Source organism: Coenobita brevimanus, chromosome 107 (assembly GCF_032717465.1).
Source record: "Coenobita brevimanus isolate Jiangsu-jjx chromosome 107, ASM3271746v2, whole genome shotgun sequence".
NCBI lineage: Eukaryota > Metazoa > Arthropoda > Malacostraca > Decapoda > Coenobitidae > Coenobita > Coenobita brevimanus.
This window is the reverse complement of record NC_137060.1, coordinates 8,473,475-8,493,692: the sequence shown is the minus strand read 5'-3', so window position 1 is coordinate 8,493,692 and position 20,218 is coordinate 8,473,475. Positions and strand designations below refer to the sequence as shown.

Here is a 20,218-nt window from a genome sequence, read left to right as displayed (position 1 = left end):
AAATGCACTTAACTGTGAAATACCTAGTTAAGCTAAGGAGTAGGATAAGAATACTCAATGTATGGTCCTAATTATCCAAAGTAAAGCCAATTTTGGTTAGACAGTAAGCAATATTAACCCGCCCCATCCCGACCACTTTTCCACCACTGACTCCACCCACTCCCGACCATTTTTGGAAATTTTTTTTTTTTTTTTTTGCTCAAACCTCCGCTTCTGGTGAGAAACATCGAAAATTCATAGAGAAATCGCCCACCTGAGGTTTAAAAAATTCTCAATCCAGGTAACAGTACCTCCTTACCTGACTGGATTTTCCAACAGGCTAGCACCAAAGAAAACGAGTTCTATGGGAGGGTAACTATTTCACACCACTCATAAACGGTATTTATTTATTTATTTGGTACGAATTTATATGTAGTACGAGAGTATATTGGCTTTCAAACAGTAATATAGGCATTATAAGCATTGTTTCACTCACTAACTCATCACCATACCTGACCTTTTTTTGCCACATTACCTGATCATCATTTCTGACTGTTTCTTCCTCTAATGCTATGTAAAGTTTGTCCTCCACATTGTCATTGATTGGGGAATCACTCTGGCCCTGAATTTCGTATCGTGGCATGACATGGCTTTACTGGCCAGGTCACTGATAACAGGTGAATTGCTGAGACAATGGCATGCAGGGGGGGGGGAGGAGGTTATGCTGGGTAAGGCATTGTCCCTGCCTGGCATCTTGTAGAAGGTGTCCTGTGTATACGTACCAAAAATCACTGGCGAAAATTGAAAATTGTGCAAATTAGGGACCTCGCAATTGATTCGCATTTATGTACGTCGACGGGATTGGCAGTGACAAAACGTGTGGACGTTAATTCACGTCGACGGGATGCTGTGGGTTAAGGACTGATTGTTCCTAAGTATAATATTGAATTTATAAGAACGGTTCGAGGGTTCGAGTGTTGAAGAAGAGTTACCAAGATTTAGACCCCCAGAGTCGTCAGGGACGGTTTCTAGGCCATGGACAGCCTAGGGAACCAGGTCCAAGCAAGGAGGGATAAGTGAATGACTCATGGTGCTATGCTAAGGATAAGTGGCTGATTCATGGTGCTATATTAAGGATAAGTGGATGTTGTACTTAGTACTCAGTATATTTTTCTCATTTTTATACTGTACCATTCTAGTGTTAGTAAGTAATGTAAGTCCCAAATTTGAGTTTCCTTTATAATCACCTCCTCACAGTGATCATGCACTGCACAATTACCCCTTTTTATTTAGTAAGAGGCCAACCTTCGTCGAGGATTCCCTGAAGTTTGAGATAAGAGAGATTGACGAGAGGGGAATCAAGACAGACACATAGCAGAAGAAGAAGAAGGGAGGGCCCTTACACTAGGTGACGGGTGATGGTTATATCTGAGGCAAAGTTTGTGGATCGGGAATGCTAGGTGATGGCTATAACCACACTTGATTTTGCGCCACTGTTTGAAGTGGCCACTAATTTATCAGGTCACCGAAGAGTGTTGGCATACTCCTGCCTCCACACTGGAGTGTGAGTCAGTCTCTCCCATACCCTGGCCAGGTGTAGTACAATGTCTTCAGGAGCTTCCTTGTCCGATTCCATCCCTGCCGCCTGCAGCTTCCTTACATCTTCCACTCCACCCAAGCTTCTCCCAAAGGACGCGAGGAAAGACTTAGTGACAGTGCTATAGTGCATGTACTGGATGATACTGTCTCTCTCTTGCTGAAAATGGTGAAACTGCCTCAGAAAATGGCGGGAGTTATCATGCTGAGAGCGACATGTCACGTGCGCCCACCCCTGCCCCCTCAGACACATCAGATAAGGACCTGAAAGTGCTTCAGGAGGCTGGAGAGGTGTATGAGAGTGACGCTCTTGTTACAGAAGAAGAATATGATGTGCCAGGAAGTGTGGAAAGTGGAGAAGGTGGTGAAAATGACTGTCATGTTCTACATAAATGCTACTGCCGCATCTCTCCATCATGCTCTGCGCAAAAAGGTCGCCTCCCCTCCCCGCCACGACCTTCATCAATGAAATACTGACCATGGCAATTGAGCACCACCGGGACATGGTGACAACCTCCCCAGGACGCGACCACAGAGGGGCTCTGAGGGTGCAAGCATTGCCAAGGCAGTATGGACCTATGTCCCCGACTACCTTGTGCTCTTATTCCCTGGAATGGACCAAGCAGGAATGTCATAGTCCAAGTACATTACCCTTCAACCATACCAGCCCCTCGACAGGTTTGGGGTGGGGCTAAATATTCAGTCCCTAGCAGCACCCCTGTGACGGCCTGTAGCCGCACATACAGTGTGACAGCCTGTAGCTGCACAAAACAAGTGACAGCCTCTAGCTGCACACACAACATGATGGCCTGTAGCTGCACGAGCCAAGTTATGGCCTGTAGCCACATAATAACAGAGATGGCCTCTAGCTGCTCAAGTGTTGCCAACCCCCCGTCTCCTGCAGAAACCAATGACGGCCTCCAGCCGCACTCAGGGAGAGCAAGGTACGTCCCCTCCCCTTCTGCAGCTGCCTCCAGGAGTAGAACACCGATCACGGCCTCCAGCCACACCAGCAGGCAAGTGACGGCATCCACCTGCACCTTGAATGCACGTCACTCCCCTTGCAGGACTCCGGTGAAGACCTCTAGCCGCACCCATGGTCATGTGGTGGCCTCCAGCCGCACCTCACCCATGGTCCTGTCAGGAAGTTGGGCCCTGGTGACAGCCTTTAGCCACACCAACAGGGAAGGGACGGCCTCTAGCCACCCTCCCCCTGTTGCCCACGGGACCTCGGAGATGGCCTCTAGCCACATGAGGGAGAGACACCAACACCAAAGTCTCTCACCCCCTGTGACTTCCCCGGCAGAGGACGACCCTTGCTCAGCTCACCCCTCCTTTAGCTGAGAGGGATGTTCCTCCGCTTCTCTCCACAGAGGCAGCCCCCAGGAGGAGTCTTGCTGCCTGGAAGAGTGTGGCCAGGACCAGTGCTGTCCCTGTGCCCGTGGGAGATGACCACCTGACGGACTCCCACCGGAGGCGACGCCACTGCCCGACCCTGACGGCAGCCCAATGGGAGGGAGACCACAGATGCCGGACTCCCCATGGAGCCCCGGTAACCCCGGGGCACGACCTCCCCAGCCCTAGACGACGGCGACATCCTCCCCAGGGTAGGCGCAGACGAGCATGCCTACTTGCGCTGTTTGGCCCGAGCCCCGAGGTCCAGACTACCCAGCCAGGCCCCAGGAGTAGAGGGCCTCTCACCACGCCCAACCGCACCCTGCAGCAGACGACGTCACCTTTGAGGGTAGTCCTGTGGCCCTTAAGAGAAGGGACACCAGACAGGACCCCTCCAACAAATGGCCGACACCTGGGGGTCACCCGGTTCCTGCAGCCTAGCCGGAGTGCCCAGTGTAACAGTGACTGCCCAGTGTATGTTGTGACAATAATGCTCATGTTGTATACAGTGCCGAACTAGTGCTCTAGTTACTGCATAGTGTATTGTGTGTCTCTATATTCATACTGTGTACTGTGTCTAATCAGTGCCCCTACCACCGCATAGTATATGGCGTGACACTTGCATTCAGATTGTGTACTCAAGCCCAAGTAACAGACTGTGTGAAACCTACCCTCACCTTGTGCAATGTCCATTCAGTGCTCTTACGACTGGATAGTATTCTGTGCAATACAAACACCACACAAACCAGTTGGAGCCCTCTAGTCTCTCTAGTACATTTGATATTGAAAAGTGTAGTGTATAACTCACATTCACATTGTATACTGGAGTTGTAGTTGAGATAATACACGTGTAAGGTTGTTGTTAAGAGTTTTTATGTCCTGCTCTTCTCGTTGTGTGTTCTGGCTCCAGTCTTGAAAGGGGAACCCGGCTCTACAGCTGGTGTTTCTAGGACGAGAAGTCAGCCTAAAAACACCTAGCATAACAATCACCACAACCTAGCACCTCAAGGGTCATTTCCCACAACCTGGCCCTTCATATGTGAGGATAACGAGGTCATCGGCACCAGTGAGGAAATGTGGCCAGCCAGCATCACTGCAGGGAGTCCCAGTTACAGGTGAATCATCACCCACATCCTCCTCCACCTCAACCTCTCCTTCCCCTCCACCCCCCTGCCCATGGCAGTGGGCGTACTCGTGATGGCAAGAGGCGCCTTATTCCTGCCGGATCATGCCCAGCAGCCCCAGCGTTGGCAGGCTTTGGTGTGGAAGAAGGGTGAAGGCTTCCAGCCTACCCTACCTGCCTTTGATGTGATGGGCAGGTGTTCAGAAGCAGAACTTGGGGGCAAGAGAAAAAACCACCCTGTCCTTTTTTCCATGCGATAATTACAACCACCATTATGCAGCACTTAGGGGAGGAGATAAACTTTCACCAGGTTATATCTGTTTGTCGGCCTGAGTTGTCCCTGTCCCAGAGTACAAAAATGAAAGAATGGAAGGTAGTGGAGGTGGGGGAAATATATGTGTGGGTCACACTGACGATGATAATGGCACACATAAAGAAGCATATCATTCACAATTATTGCTCTGTGGACCTGTCTTTGGTAATGATATGGCCCGGGACAGGTACTTCGATCCTCAAGTCCCTACACTTCAACAGTAACTATGGCCCAGCCCTAATTGACAGGTTGTGGAAGACCAGGCCACTTCTTACCATGATGAAGGAGTCATATATCAAACTTTTCCAGTCATTTCAGAAAGTGGTTATTGACGAGTCACTTGTTTTATTCCGGGGCTATTTAGCATTTATTCAGTAGCCTATATGCCTTTCAAAAGACATTGCTTTGGCCTAAATTTCTTTGTCTTATACAATTGCAAGACTAGATATGTGCTAGACGTGATAGTGTACTCGGATACAGATGTGGATATATACTGTACAGTGATGATCCCCATGGGTTTTCTGCTTCTGTGGTAAAAGTGCTTATAGACAGGTACTTCCACAAAATCCACATCCTGTATACCAGTTACCACACTTCTCCAGCACTGATGTATCATTTGTTTAAAAATGGGACTGGTTCCTGTGGTACTGTTCGTGCCCTACGACGGAATCATCCATCTTTCCCAGAAAACACTGAGAAAGGTGCCCTGTTAACCCGGAAATGTGTTAGCATTTTGGTCATTCAGTGGTACAACAAGTGAAAGGTGAATATGCTTACAATAGTCCACCACAGGGTTATGAAGGACACTGGAAAAACAGACTACAGGACCAGGCAACCACTGTTGAAGCCAGATGCCATCAATGATTACAATATCAACAGGTTGCTCGTGGATAAATCTGACAGGCAGACTGGAGTGATAGAGTGCCTTCAAAAGTCTTGCAGACGGTATGTAAAGGCGTTGCTGCACCTTTTGGATATCAGTATTGGCAACAGTTACCTCCTTCACAAGGAGGTTGTGGGTAAGAGTCTTTCCCTACAATAGGATGAGAAAGAACTGGCATGGCAGCTCCTTGAAAAGTATAGAACTGTTGAGCCTGCAAGTGGAAGGAGGCAAGTGCACCAGGTGCCACCGGCTGATAGGTTGGCCAGCAAACGGTACCTGGGAAGGCAATATCTGGTCAATCTGGGCTGAACACCTGCAGGGTGAGTGACATGCAGGCATTGTCACGTGTGTTCAATGACAAAATGTCGGCCCACTGCATGCAATGAAACGTCCAATCAGAGTCATGAGTGCCAGATTGAAATTTGCCCATTGTGTTTCTTCATATATCACCGTGAAACTGAATTCTAAGCACAGGTGTGTGGGAGCATGTATGTAAATAGCGGACAAATACAAGAAAGTGTGTTTGTTTGTTTGTTTTTTTTTGTCGTAATTGCATAAGTCAAAGTTGATATGAAGTGCTTGTAAATATGACGAGTTACGCAAGCATTATGAAAGAAAACCTTATGTGCACCAGAAGAAAATTGCTTTTTGCGGTAGCACTTATATATATTTCTTGCCTTTGTTTCACTGTGCAAAATAAGTGATATAATCCATACATGCGATATGAAATGCCAGAAGAATAAGTAATATAAAACATAATTAGTGAGAAAAGCATTAGCCTCATGCCAAAAAAATGTGCCAAAAAGCCCAACCAATAGGACAAACATCTACCTCATGGTTAAGAATAAGGTATTCATTACACTAGTGCATGCTAGCTGAGGAAAAAGTGCAATGGAAAGGAGAAAATTTCCTCTCAAAGTGTTTCCAAAGTGCAATATTGTAGGAGTGTGAGGGAAAAATGGGCAAGTATTGTGTCCTACACCTTCTCCCACACACAATCTGGGCAAAGTGCAATGCTGGTATGGCTGGAAAACCATATATGTGAGCCACATGTATCAGGTGATGACTCATAACCATAGCTGTGAGTGGGGAAAGTGGAGGAGATTGGTTAATAAATGGAAAATTGCACAGCTAGAGGTCAGACAGTGTTACAAAGAGTACCACTCTCCCTGGGAAGTCAGTGTTACAAACGCTAGCCAAAATGCAGACACTAAGCACGAAGTCTGGGCCATGAGCAATGGGTCTACACATCCCAACTCATGAGCTGCAAGTAACGTGTCTTCTCCACTTCCCTACTCATCAGCAGCACCACCTACAGACCTGGGGATGTTTTCATTCACAAAAACAAGAGTTGATGAGTAACATGGTTTTAATTTGTTTCTCAAACTGTTATACTTTCCAAGATATTAAGAGTTGGAAACAAGCAATTTTGGGAAAACTGTCCATACTGAGCAGCTGGTGGTGGTAAAAATCGACCAGTGTTTAGGGCTTAAAGGGTAATGACCAGCATACTTCCCTTGGTGGCATTACATGATTGAAAAGTCTCCAGTCACTTATTGTGAGTCAAACCTACATAAAGCTATCACTCTGACTGGGGCATTCTAACCACCGCACTACAGGGAGGATGGTTGATTTCACAACCATACATTTTCCATCGTTATTATGGGTAGGGTAAGGAGTGGTTGGAGAAAGTTCAGAGAGCTGTTGCCTCTCCTAAAACTGAGAGGGCTCGACCATCACACTAAGTGATGTTTGTATGTGTCATGTGTTTGGAGTGCAATGCTGTTTAGTAGTGAGACCTGGTCAGTAAAGGAAGAGGAGATTTGTAGGCTCAAAAGTACAGAAATGACAATGATTAGATGGATGTGTAGTGCGTCCTTGAATGCGACGCCTGTGAGGGAGGAGGGGGCGGCTTGGATTGCGGTTGAAGAGTTGGGAGGAAGTACAGGACTAGAATGTATTGGTGTTCTGATGAGGAGAGATAGACTAAGATGGTTTGGGCATGTTTAGAGGATAGAGGATGACAATTGGGTGTGGAAGGCGAAAAGTGTGAACAGCAGGGGTTGGGTTGCGAGGGGCAGACTGAGAAAGACTTGGGACGAGGTCAATGAGTGTGACCTCAGGGATAAGGAACTGAATAGGGAGGTTGCCAGAGATCGAGCAGCAAGGCTAGATGCCACTGGGTTACCAAAGGCTGACATATGCAAGCATGCCGTAACATTCAAAAATAATACAATAGGATTGTACTACCGAAATTATGTGAGGTGGTCGCAAAATTGAAAACTATTACTCTGACTGGGGTGTTCTAATCATCAGGCCCAAGGGAAGACAACCGATTCCCTCATCATACATTTTCCTTCTTTGCTGTATCGTCAAAACTGTATTGCATAAATGTGTGTGGTGGTCTCACCTTTCTGTGCAGCCTCCCGTAACCTCCTGTACACAGCAGTTGGCAGGTCCGTTCTCAGGATCTCGTCACTCTGCCCCAGGAACACCTCAGCCTCGTCCTCAGAGCACACATACACCCTCCCTCCAGTCGTGCTAAACCTTCTCCAACATCCTGATTCTAATGGCAGAAGTGGAAGCCCTTCCAGATTCTTATATTTTTCATCTGATAAAACATACTCCAGCAGTGACAATCGATAATGTTCCTCCACAGTCTGCACTTTTCGTAGAGTCTTGCTTACGAGTGAAGGTGTCACTGTAGCCATGGAAACTCCTGGGAAAGAAGTAGCGTGAGTTATAAGTTAATCTGTATACCACGAAATGTTGTAAGTATATTTAGAAGAGGTGTTTGTTGAGGGACTAAAACAGTATCAGGTCGACCATACACTTTTCTTCCTTGGCCTAAAACTGCCATCTTACCATCGTGAATGATAAGCTGTAGCAACAGATTCATGCTACAATATGATGCTGATGATAAACTATGGAAAGAATGCTGAGCTGTAGCATTGTCTTTTTCTGTCACTTTGCTGCATAAAATACCTTGCTGAAGGAGGAGAATCTGGGCCAAGTTAAAGTGAAAGTAGCTTTTCCCCGCAAAACTGTTGTTTTTCCCCATTAAATGTCTATTCCAAATGTGAGAATTCGTTCACTTTAACAATTCATAACAGTGATATCTAGGCTCAAAACACAATATATTTTAATAAATTATTACATCATTTACTAACACAGGTTGGGGATGATCCAGAACTAAAAAAAAGTGGCAATTAGATGTGGGGATGGTCGAACAGATGCAAAAGATGACTCTCTGATAATTTTGAGCTTCTTGGTATAACTTTCACTGCGCTTCCAAAAGAAAGACGCACTATCATAAAATCCTTCCCCTTATCCCACTGACACTATATAAAATGTGAAATGAAGGAACAGCATTGTCAATAACAGATTCTCATCGCTGAGCAAGGCTTTAAGGGTGGACAGAAGGGGGTGGCACGAATGGGAGGAGCAGGACAAGTAGTAACAAACCTATATCGTTGATTGATGCTACAAGGAGGCAAGAGGGGATGGATGAACATCACAAATAGGAACCGAACTACATCGCCCAGTGAGGCTACGAAGAGAGGGACGATAATGGAGAGAAAAGCAGAGGTAAAACCAACCAATATCACTGAGCGAGGCTATGATGGAGGGCGGCGGTGAGGCCAGAGGGAGGTCATGATAGACTAAGAAGTCCCTCACACGCTTCGCCACGTCAGCACCCACGTCACTCAGTTGTCCCTCTATCGTGATGCTCCTGGGCGTGAGGAACCCTTGTGTCTGGGAAGTAAAGTGATCTTATGTGTGTGCAGCTCCTCTCACCAGTCTTCACCACACATCTCACCACCAAACATCACATCACCCCATCACATATCATATCACATCACCCCATCACATCATGTCACATCACACCAGCACATATCACATCAAGATGGCCTGCAGTCCTAACGGACCCAGGATCGAAAATCGGCTGGGGCAGGGAACAGTTTAAGGATTTGAATTTCATTAAAAATCAGGCCGGAAGACCCGCCGACATGTCGTAAAAATACCCCCGCTAAAACCAATACACCAGTCCTGTATGAGACAGCCCTAGCATGTATTCAGTATGGACGGTGGGTGTTAGCGCCGAAGTGGTGACATGTAGAGGTGTATGGTATGTAGGAGGACTGCTGGGCCTTGACAGCAGGCTGTGAAGCCTATGCCCAGTGTCGGACACATAAAAAAAAAAAAAAAAAAAAAGTCACCTCATCACATACCACATCATCCCATCACATCACATATCACCCCACCACATATCACATCACATCACACCATCACATATCACATCACCCCATCACGTATCACATCACCCCATCACATATCACATCACACCATCCCATTACATATCACATCACATCACGCAATCACATATCACAAAATCACACATCACATCATCTTATCACATATCACATCACCCCATCACATTCACATCACATCACCCCATCACATATCACATCACCCCATCATATATCACATCGCAAATCCCATCACATCACCCCATCATATATCACATTACAAATTACATCACATCACCCCATCACATTACATCACTCCATCACATACCACATCACATCATCCCATCACATATCACATCACATCACATCCCATCCCAACACATCACCACCTCATTGCATATCACCCCATCACATTATCACATCACCCAATCACATATCACATCACCCCATCACGTCATCACATCACCCCATCAAATATCACCTCATAATGTATTGCATCACATCACCCCATCACATATCACCTCATAATGTATCGCATCACATCACCCGATCACATCACATCACGTCACCCAATCACATTGCATCACACCACCCCATCACATATCACATCACACCATATCACATCACCCCATCACATCATATCACATCACACCAGCACATACCACATATGGGCCTGATTGGGTCTCTCCTGTTGTCCTCAAGAACTGTGCTTCTGTGCTTACACCCTGCCTAGGTAAACTGTTTCACCTTTGTCTTTCTACTTGTACCTTTCCTTCTTGCTGGAAGTTTCCGCTCATTCAGCCTGTCCCAAAGAAGGGTGACCGTTCCCAACCCTCAAACTGTCGTCCAATTCCTTTAACATCCTGTGTCTCAAAAGTCTTCGAGTCAATTCTTAACAGAAAAATTTTAAAGCATCTTTCCTGTTGAAACCTTCTTTCTGATTGTCAGTATGGGTTCCGTCAGGGACGCTCCACTGGTGATCTTCTCACCTACCTTTCAGATTCCTGGTCATCCTCCGTTCGGGACTTTGGCGAAAGCTTTCCCATTGAATTTGACATCTCAAAGGCTTTCGATCGAGTCTGGCATAAATGTTTAATTTCCAAATTACCCTCTTACGGTTTCTATCCTTCTATCTGTGCCTTCATCTATAGCTTCCTTTCTGGTCGTTCTATAGCTGCTGTTGTAGACGCCCATAGTTCTTCTCCTAGATCCATTAACAGAGGTGTTCCTCAGGGCTCCGTCCTATCACCAACTCTCTTCCTTTTATTCAACAATGATCTAAGCTGTACATCTAACCCTATCCACTCGTACGCTGATGATTCCACCCTTCACCTTTCCATTCGGTTCCCGCAACGTCCTTCTCAGCGGTTACTTCAACAAACAAGTGATGAGGCTATGGCATACTTAATGTCTGACTTGGCTCGTATCTGTGACTGGGGTAAAAATAATCTTGTTGTTTTTAATGCACCAAAGACTCAGTTTTTACACCTATCAACCCGTCAGAATCTTCCACAGAAGTACCCACTAATGTTTAATAATATCCAGCTCAATCCTGCATCATCCTTGAACATGCTTAAGGTTTCATTCACACGGGACCTATCTTGGAAAGATCATATTGCGTCTCTTGTAAAATCTACTTCCAGGAGATTGGGCGTGCTAGGCCGACTGCGTGTCTTCTTTACTTCCTGCACAGTTGTTGACTTTATACACGGGTTTTATTCGCCCCTGTTGAAAGTACAACTCTCATGTGTGGGGAGTCTCCCCACATTCAGCTCTTCTCAATAGGGTGGAGGCATAGGTTATTCGTCTCATCAACTCTCCTCTTACTGGCTCCCTTCAACCTTTGTCTCTTCGCCACACTGTTGCCTCTATCTCTTTTCTGTTGCTACTTCACTGGTCACTGCTCCCCTGAACTGTCTGCTTGCACCCCTCCACCTCTATGACGGGCACGTAGCACCTGTCTAGCAACAAACTCTCATCTCTTTGCTGTCCAACTCTCTAATGCAAGAGTTAACCGTTACTCTCAGTTCTTCATTTATGCAACAGGTCAGCTCTGGAACTGTCTCCTTCTATCTGTATTTCCTACTTCCTATGATCTCCAGTCTTTCAAGCGCAGTGTGTCCAGGGGCCGGATACTTAAAACGAGCCTTTTAACACGGCGCCAGTTGAAGAATGGCGCCTTTTCGTACGGCAGGTCAAAGGCGCCGTTGGGGACACACCCAACTCCCATACTCAAACAATTTTACAGGCGCCTTTGGTGTGCCTTTCCGTGGAAAGGCAACTTTCCCTCAGAAGGCGCCTTTTGATACCGCAACCAATCACAGGAGCGTTATAAAAATACTCTTAGGAAGTGTCTGCCAATCGCAAAGCAGCATTTTCTCTCAGCTGACGGACATAAACAAAACATGAAGTGAGGATGCAACGCAATAGTCCCAGACATATTTCCGTTTTCGTAGTGATATTTTGTGGGAATGGTGAATAAACATAAGCTGGGATTCAGTCGCACTAACTTCAAAATTTAATGAGGGACCTATAACTCACTGCCCAAAATAAAGATAGTCAATTCATGTGTACAGTACCTTCAGTAACACCTCCTTAAATATTTAGTGCATATATATATATATATATATATATATATATATATATATATATATTACCTTCAGTAACACCTTCCTTAAATATTTAGTGCACACATTATATGCTATATATATATATATATATATATATATATATATATGGACTTTGTGTAACCTGTGATTTTATGAAATCCCTTAGGAAATCGTGAAATAAGTTTAAATAAGGATGGGTTAATAAAGGTTAGGTTAATTTAGACTGAGGTTAAGTTAGGCTGGGACAATCTACAGTCGGTTACGTTTAGGTTAGTCTAGGTTAGTGAGGTTAGGTTAATTTAGATGAACGACTAAAAACTTAGCATCTTTCTATATTAAATTTAACCTAACCTTACCTGACAAACCTTAACCTCGATTATCCCAGCCTAACCTAACCACAGCCCAAGGTAACCTAACTAACCTAAACTTAGCTTCAACTATCTTAGCCAAACCTAACCGCAGCCTAATTTATCCTAACCCTAATTGGGCCATCCTAATTTGAACTCATTTCATGAATTCCCTAGGGATTTCATAAAATCACTGGTTAAACATATCCCAAGTATATATAAAAGGTATTTGTCTGGCCAGTATTCCTCTTCTCTAAGCCAGAAAAGTAGTTGCTATTTCATTTCCTAGACCCACTGGTGGAACAACAGCTGCTATCCCAGGGAGAGAAATTAAGTTAAAGATGGGAGAAACACCAGTATTACTGCATTTCATTTTCAGGCCAAATTTTCCTTGATTTTGTCTGTCTTGTAGCGTATAGACCCAACTACAACAGCAGATATGTCTCATCACATGCACAACATTCCCATAAAGCTATAAGTTTCCTGTCATAATTGATTTAGAATAATTAGGTTTAGTTAGTTTAGATTGGGTTCAGTTGGTATAACATAGGAGGAAATCTGAGGAGATAAATTTGTGGTTTTGGACAACAAACCTTCTTTTAACCTACCAATATCCTAAACTGGCCTATCATAACCTTGGCTTTCCAAATCTAACCTACCGTATGCAAAGCGTAATTGTGGGGAAACCCGTCGTGGGTGGATTTTCCGGTGCTGCATATTGCTGTATTGGGCTTTTGCACCGTCAGGTTAGGTGCCAAACCCTTAACACAATGAGGATTAGGTTTAATGCCCAAGGGATATTGTTGGGGAAAGGTGACAAAAAAAAAAAAAATTGTGCTAACTAAACCAAAGTTAAACTGCCATAGTCTTCATTCCTAACCACATACTTCACAGTACTCACTTAACAACCACAGCAACAAAAAACAGTAGGTTATAACCTATAATGTTGCAGGAAATCTGTGAAAATAGTCATTTTGTGAATCACTAGTCAATCTGTGAAATGGATTTTTAGACCAGGATGATTTTGGTTAGATTTCAGTCAGATTTGGTTAAATATGGCTAGGTTGGATTAGATTAGATTAATTTAGATTATGCTTTGTGCAGCTTACCATAACCTTGTCATAACTTTTACTAAACAAACCTATACTAACCAAACCTAACATTACTCTAACATTATATACCTTTACCTAACCCTTCTAAAATATTGTAATTTAACCTCACCTAACTAGAACCTTCATTTACACTAATATAACCATTGTCAGCCCAGCCTAAGTTAAAATCCATTTCACAAAATGACTAGGGTTTTCATAAAATTACATCTTCCACACATCCCTGGAATGAAAAAAATTTAACTGCAAATAGGCAACCTGACTTCCTTTGGATCAGTAACTATTAGGATGAAAACTGAACATATCCCAGTACTATTAACCCGCTCCGTCCCGGAGACGTGAATTCACGTCCTCACATGATGTGCACTCATATCCCGGAGACGTAAATTAACGCAGCAACATTGCAAGGTCCCTAATTTGAACAATTTCCAATTTTTGCGAGTGATTTTGCGAGTGATTTTTGGCACGTATACACGGGACACCTTCCTCTATTCCTCTACAAGATGCCAAGCAGGGACAATACCTTACACCGCATAACCTCTCCCCCCCCCCTGCACGCCATTGTCTCGGCAATTCACCTGTTACCAGTGACCTGGCCAATAAAGACATTCAGGGCCAGAGTGATTCCCCAATCGATGACAATGTGGAGGACAAAGTTTACATAGCATTAGAGGAAGAAACAGTCAGAAATGATGATCAGGTAATGTGGGAAAAAAAAGTAATGAATGGTGATGAGTTAGTGAGTGAAACAATGCTTATAATGCCTATATTACTGTTTGAAAACCAATATACTCTTATACTACATATAAATTCGTACCAAGTAAATAAATAAATACTGTTTATGAGTGGATAAATTAGTTACCCTCCCATAGAACTCGTTTTCTTTGATGCCAGCCTGTTAGAAAACCCAGTCAGGTAAGGAGGTACTCGTACCTGGATCGAGTATTTTAAACCTCAGGTGAGCGATTTCTCTATGAATTTTCGATGTTTCTCACCAATAGCGAATGTTTGAGCCTAAAAAAAAAAAAGGTCCAAAAATGTCGGGACTGGGGCGTACCACTGCCCAGAAAACGTCGGGATGGGGCGGGTTAACTGAAGCACTGCATTACCTCTTGCTAAAGCTGGTGGGTTAGGCTTATGCTAGGAGCGACTGATCCAACAGACATCACACTGAACTGTTAATATATTTCTGAACATAAATACCTATATGAACAGAGCAAACTGTAACATTAGACACACGTTGGTGCAGCATGAATTATGGCTAAATGTATTGAAGAAACAGCATTGAACAGTACATTGCTCTACTGCTGAGTTGACTACATCCACATACCACACATACTCCCCAGTTACATCATTATTACTAGAATATGATATCTTGCTACCCAGTAACTACTTTTGACGCAAACCATTCCACTCCAAATAAGGTAAAGAGGCAGTAATTCATCTAAATACGAGCGAGGAGCACCACACACATCATCCACGAGTTGTTGTTGTTGTCCAGGAAAGGCGCCTTTTGATCGCTAGGGCTCCCCCGACCCTGCCAGTGTAGCACTCGATCCTGACTCCCTCACTAATCTTGACTCCTTGCGTTCATTGCCCATGCGCCGCCGGCTGCCAGACGTACGACTCATTCGCAGCAGAGAGAAGAACTAGCGAGATGATTGGTTATTTCGTACGTCAGTGGATTCGGGAATTTTGCCAACTAAATCCGTGCTGATTTCACAGTTCAGTACCATAATTTTTACCACTTACTCTTATGTGCCATTATCAGGTCTCTTTCTCCTCTGAACCGTGTACAATGAGCCTAATTCGGTGGCCAAAAATAAGTTAAGGACGAATCCTCAGTAAACAAAAGTAGTTGCGTGTTGAGGAAGACAGATTACTCACTGATATTTTCATTCTGATTGTAGTTATGACCCTATTAAAGCTATTATAAAGGACTTACATGGCTTACATGTAGTTTCTTCGAAATAATGTGTGAATGTAATCAGTATGCCAATCATCCCGCTAGTTCTTCTTTCTGCAGGGCTTCTGCTGCGAATGAGTCGTACGTCTGGCAGCCGGCGGCGCATGCGCAATGAACGCAAGGAGTCACGATTAGTGAGGGAGTCAGGATTGAGCGCTACATCAGTCTCACAAGGCGCTATCGAGCCATGTTTTCCAATATGGCCGCGCCCAGCCTAGGTTTTGAGTATGCGCCTTTCATGATAAGGCGATGTGTAATGGCGCCTTTGGCATAAAAGGCGCCGTTAAACGTTTTGAGTATCCGGCCCCAGGCATCTCGAAATGAATGGCTCTTGAATTTGGCTCTTTTTTGTATTTTGTTTCTTTCTTGGAAGGAAAGTTCATGCGTGCTCAACCTTTGGTTCCTTCTTCCTCACAAAAAAAAATCACATCGCCCCATCACATATAACATTACCCCATCACATATCACATCACACCATCCCATCACATCATCCCATCATATATCACCACATTACCCCATTGCATATCACATCACATCATCCAATCACATATCACATCATCCCATTACATATCACATCACCCATTCAGATGTCACATCACCCCACCACAATATCACATCACCCATCACATCACATAACATCACCGCATCACATCACATCACCCCATCACATCACATCACCAAATCACATATCACATCATACCACCCCATCACATATCACATCATCCAATCACATTACATCGTCAACCCATCACATCACATCACCCCATCCCATATCACATCACCCCATCACATCATAGCACCCCATCATATATCATATCACCCATCACATCACATCACCCCATCATATATTACCCCATCACATATCCCATCACAAATCACATCACATTAACCCTTCACATATCACATCACATCACCCCATGACATATCACATCACATCACATCGCCCCATCACATCACATCGTCCCACCACATCATATCACCCCCTCACATATGGCATCATCCCATCACATATTACATCACATCACCTCAATCCATCAAATAGGGCTTATTATGCCAGTTGCTGTTTGTGATACATTACACCGGTCCACTTCAACACAGATTTATCACTCGAACAACACATCACTCTACCTCACGCATTGCACATATCGTAACATCACATCACCCCAGTACACATCACATAACATCACCTACCACACATCATATCGCATCGAATCACCCCATAACACATGAGCACACTACATATCACATCACATCACCACAACACGTATCACATTACATTGCATCACCCACTCATACATCACATCGCATCACCTCACCTCACAACGTCACATCACTCCAGCATACATCACATCGTCTCAACCACCACATACCATACATCATATCACTCCAGTATACATCACATCACCTTATCCCACCACACACATCACATCATCCCACTTCTCATCACTTAACATAATCTCCACACATATCACATCACATCACTCAGCCACACATCATATCACATCGCATCACCTCACCTCACCCAACCTCGCATTTCATCTCATCCCGCCACACATAACATTACACCACCTACCCATCCACACATAACACCACATACATCACTCACCCTCCCACACATCACATCACCTGCAACACGTCACATCACATCATCCACCACACATCACATCGCTCCACCATATATCACATCACATCATCCCACCTCACACCATATCACATTATGCCACCATCACCTCACCCCTTACAGCATCATATCGCAACACCTTACTCCACCACACATCACATCATCACACATCATTCCACCTTGCATCACATCACATCACTCACGTCACCCCACCTATACCACATCACTTCACTGCACATCATTTCTCCCTCTCACATTGTCCCACGTCACATAACATCACACTGCATCACATCAACGGACCCCACTCCACAATTTCACATTTCTGCACCTCACCATACTTTACATCACCCACCCCACCACACATTACATCACATCATCGGATCCTACATCATAGAACGAACAAAAACCCACCGGCCAAACTCTCGCCGGACAAAAACTCATTGGACAAAAACTCACTGGACAAAAATCGCCGGACAAAAACTATCTATCTACTGCCAGACGCCTTAATCCCTTACAGGGTGGCCACAATAAAATCTCCTCCAAGTCCCCGTGTCCCCCGCCATTCCAATGCCCTGCTCCCAATTCACACACCCCTTTCATTTACCTCTCCATCTCATCCTTGGCCTTCCCCCCCCTCTCTCTCTTACCCTCCACCTCACCCACATACACTCTCCTCGTCAGTCTCTCTCTCCATCCTCTCCACATGGCCAAACCACCTCAGTGTGTTTCTCCTAACGCTTCCTACCACATCCACATCCACACCACAACGCTCCTTCACTTCCTCATTTGTCAGTCTATCTCTCCATGTGACTCCACATGCTCCTCTCAAATAACTCATTTCCACTGCTCTCACTCTTGACTTGTGCCCCTCCAACAACGTCCAAGCTTCACTTTCATATGTTAGAGTTGGTATCACAATACTGTCATGTAATAACTTTTTCACTTCCATGCTCACTTCCCAGTTTCTTATTACTGCTTTCAAGGAACTTGCGACCTTTTGCGACCTTTCTCCCCTGCTGTACCCTTTCAAGCACTTCACCCTCCAAACTTCCATCCTTACTTAAACTCACTGGACAAAAAATCGCCAAACAAAAACTCACTGGCCAAAAACTCGCCAATTAAACAGTAACGAGGAGAAAAACTCACCAGACAGATGCTGAAATTCCTCATTGAAGAAGGTGGTTGGTCCTTCCTATCCATCATTCTAAACTATCACGAGGCAGAATGACAATGCAAGATGGAAGAGGCCAACTTCCAATGAAAAGAGTAAAAAGAAACTATGTGCACCTTCAGAAACGCTTAAAGAACCTGTGTGAATATCTGGTCGCTGACAGAAAATCAGCAGAATAATTTCTTAGAGTTGTTGAACGTATCCATCCTCAAAAACTGTAGTATCTTAAAAGCTTTGACCATTTTAAATGACATTATATTTCAGTGTAGCCTTAACAAATAAAATAATTCAGTGTTATTTTAGGAATAAAGTACTTCCCCGCATGTTTGACATATAGTTTACTCATGAACTAATTAAGCATATACTGAAATTTATTGTCTATTTTGTTTCATTAGAACTGCAGATTAAATTTTATTCGGTGACTTTTTGTCCCTCTGTGTTTAAATAGTGAGTTTTTGCCTTATGAGTTTTTGTCCATGATTTGTTTCTGCAGGAAGGACAAGGAAGAGACTCTTTCCATATCTCGTTCTTTCTTGTTTACGAAACTGAAAAGAAAAGAAACTGCGAGTGGAAAATGATCGTACAAGCCAAGAAAAAAGAAAGAGAGAGAAAAAAGAGAAAAATTATCGTAAAAAAAGTCTTTGTCTGTTGGTCGTCCTGCAAAAACAAAGTTGAGAATCCCACCCCGGAAGAGCGAAGGAATTATTGTGGGATCTAACTCCTATAATTCAAAACATCTCTTCTATAACTGAATAAAATCGTGTGGATAGTACATGATTACACTGATTGGCAAGTCCTGCTGAAGGGGTTATAATGGGGTCAATTGAGGTATGGTTAACGGGAGGTGATGGTGAGGTGAAGTATGATGAGGTGAGGTGAGGTGGGGGTGAGGTGAAGTGAGGTAAAGTATGAAGTGGTATGGTAAGGTGAGGTCTGGCAAAATAAGGTAAACTAATATGTGGTGAGATGAGATGAGATGAGATGAGGGACAAGTATGGCGGACTTTGGTGAGGTGAGATGAATGACTATAGCAACGTATGGTGAGATTAGGTGAGATGAGGGATGAGTATGGTGAGGTATGAGGAGGTGAGGGATGAGTATGGTGGGGTCAGACGAGGGATGAATATGGTGATGTATGGTACGGCACAGTAAGCTGAAGCACGGCAAGGTCAAGCGACGGATGTATGATGCGGTATGGTACGGCACAGTAAGCTGAAGTATGGTGACGGTAAAACAATATAGTGAGGTATACTGCGTTGACTGGGATGATGTAATGTGACAGCAAAACAAAGTCCAACCAACCTCTGAGTATATGATGGGCATGGTAGCCAGTGTGCGCCAAACAGCGATAGCCATGTCATACCACCTGCCGCTGAGTCTGGTGAGTGCAGGCAGCATGGAGTACCAGGCTGGGGCGCTGACGAGATGCTGCTGAGCCTCTTGCAGTCCAGCCTCCAGCAGCTTCCGGTACGCCACCATAGCCGCCACTGACACAAGCCTCTCGTTCCACCGCACCTGCCATCACCACGCCGTTACCATCTCTCTCTCTCTCTCTCTCTCTCTCTCTCTCTCTCTCTCTCTCTCTCTCCTTATATACAGTACATTATGCACGTATGTTTACCCCTCTGCATAATGAAATAAAAATATTACTATTTAAATACCGAAATAAAACAATAATTGAGAGACTGTCAACACTGCCAAGGGAGTGCAGGATGGTCTTTGCACAAAAACAGAACATTGACAAACTTCTGTGCAAATTGCCATAATGATTACTATACATACAAGAACATACAATCCTAAAACTTTTGCTTGTATAGTTTGACCTGCAACCCCATATAACCCTTTAAAATGCCTAT

General features: G+C 44.4%; 2 protein-coding genes across 2 annotated transcripts in view; both read right to left on the bottom strand.

Moving 5' to 3' along the window:
• Positions 1-1,615, bottom strand: part of LOC145416690 (sacsin-like) — a 34,772-nt gene extending 33,157 nt beyond the window's left edge. The window contains exon 1 of the mRNA XM_080285628.1: positions 1,565-1,615. Within this exon, the coding sequence (XP_080141754.1) occupies positions 1,565-1,615 (51 nt within the window). The remainder of the gene's footprint in view (positions 1-1,564) is intronic.
• A 2,359-nt stretch (positions 1,616-3,974) lies between these two features.
• Positions 3,975-19,841, bottom strand: LOC145416689 (sacsin-like). Its single transcript, XM_080285627.1, has 4 exons — positions 19,665-19,841; positions 8,889-9,045; positions 7,700-8,008; positions 3,975-4,063 (listed from the first exon to the last, which is right to left on the bottom strand). The coding sequence occupies exons 1-4, from the start codon at positions 19,839-19,841 to the stop codon at positions 3,975-3,977; spliced, it is 732 nt and encodes a 243-aa protein (XP_080141753.1).
• Between the last annotated feature and the right edge of the window lie 377 nt (positions 19,842-20,218).

Bases quoted from the DNA above. Each gene is read 5' to 3' on its own strand.
- LOC145416689 (XM_080285627.1), bottom strand. From the start codon at position 19,841: ATGGTGGCGTACCGGAAGCTGCTGGAGGCTGGACTGCAAGAGGCTCAG. The intron at 8,009-8,888 runs GTTGGTTTTACC...CTTCTTTCCCAG, and splicing joins AGCCTCGCTCAGTGATATTG to GAGTTTCCATGGCTACAGTG. The intron at 4,064-7,699 runs GTGAGACCACCA...GACTCCCTGCAG, and splicing joins ACGGGAGGCTGCACAGAAAG to TGATGCTGGCTGGCCACATT.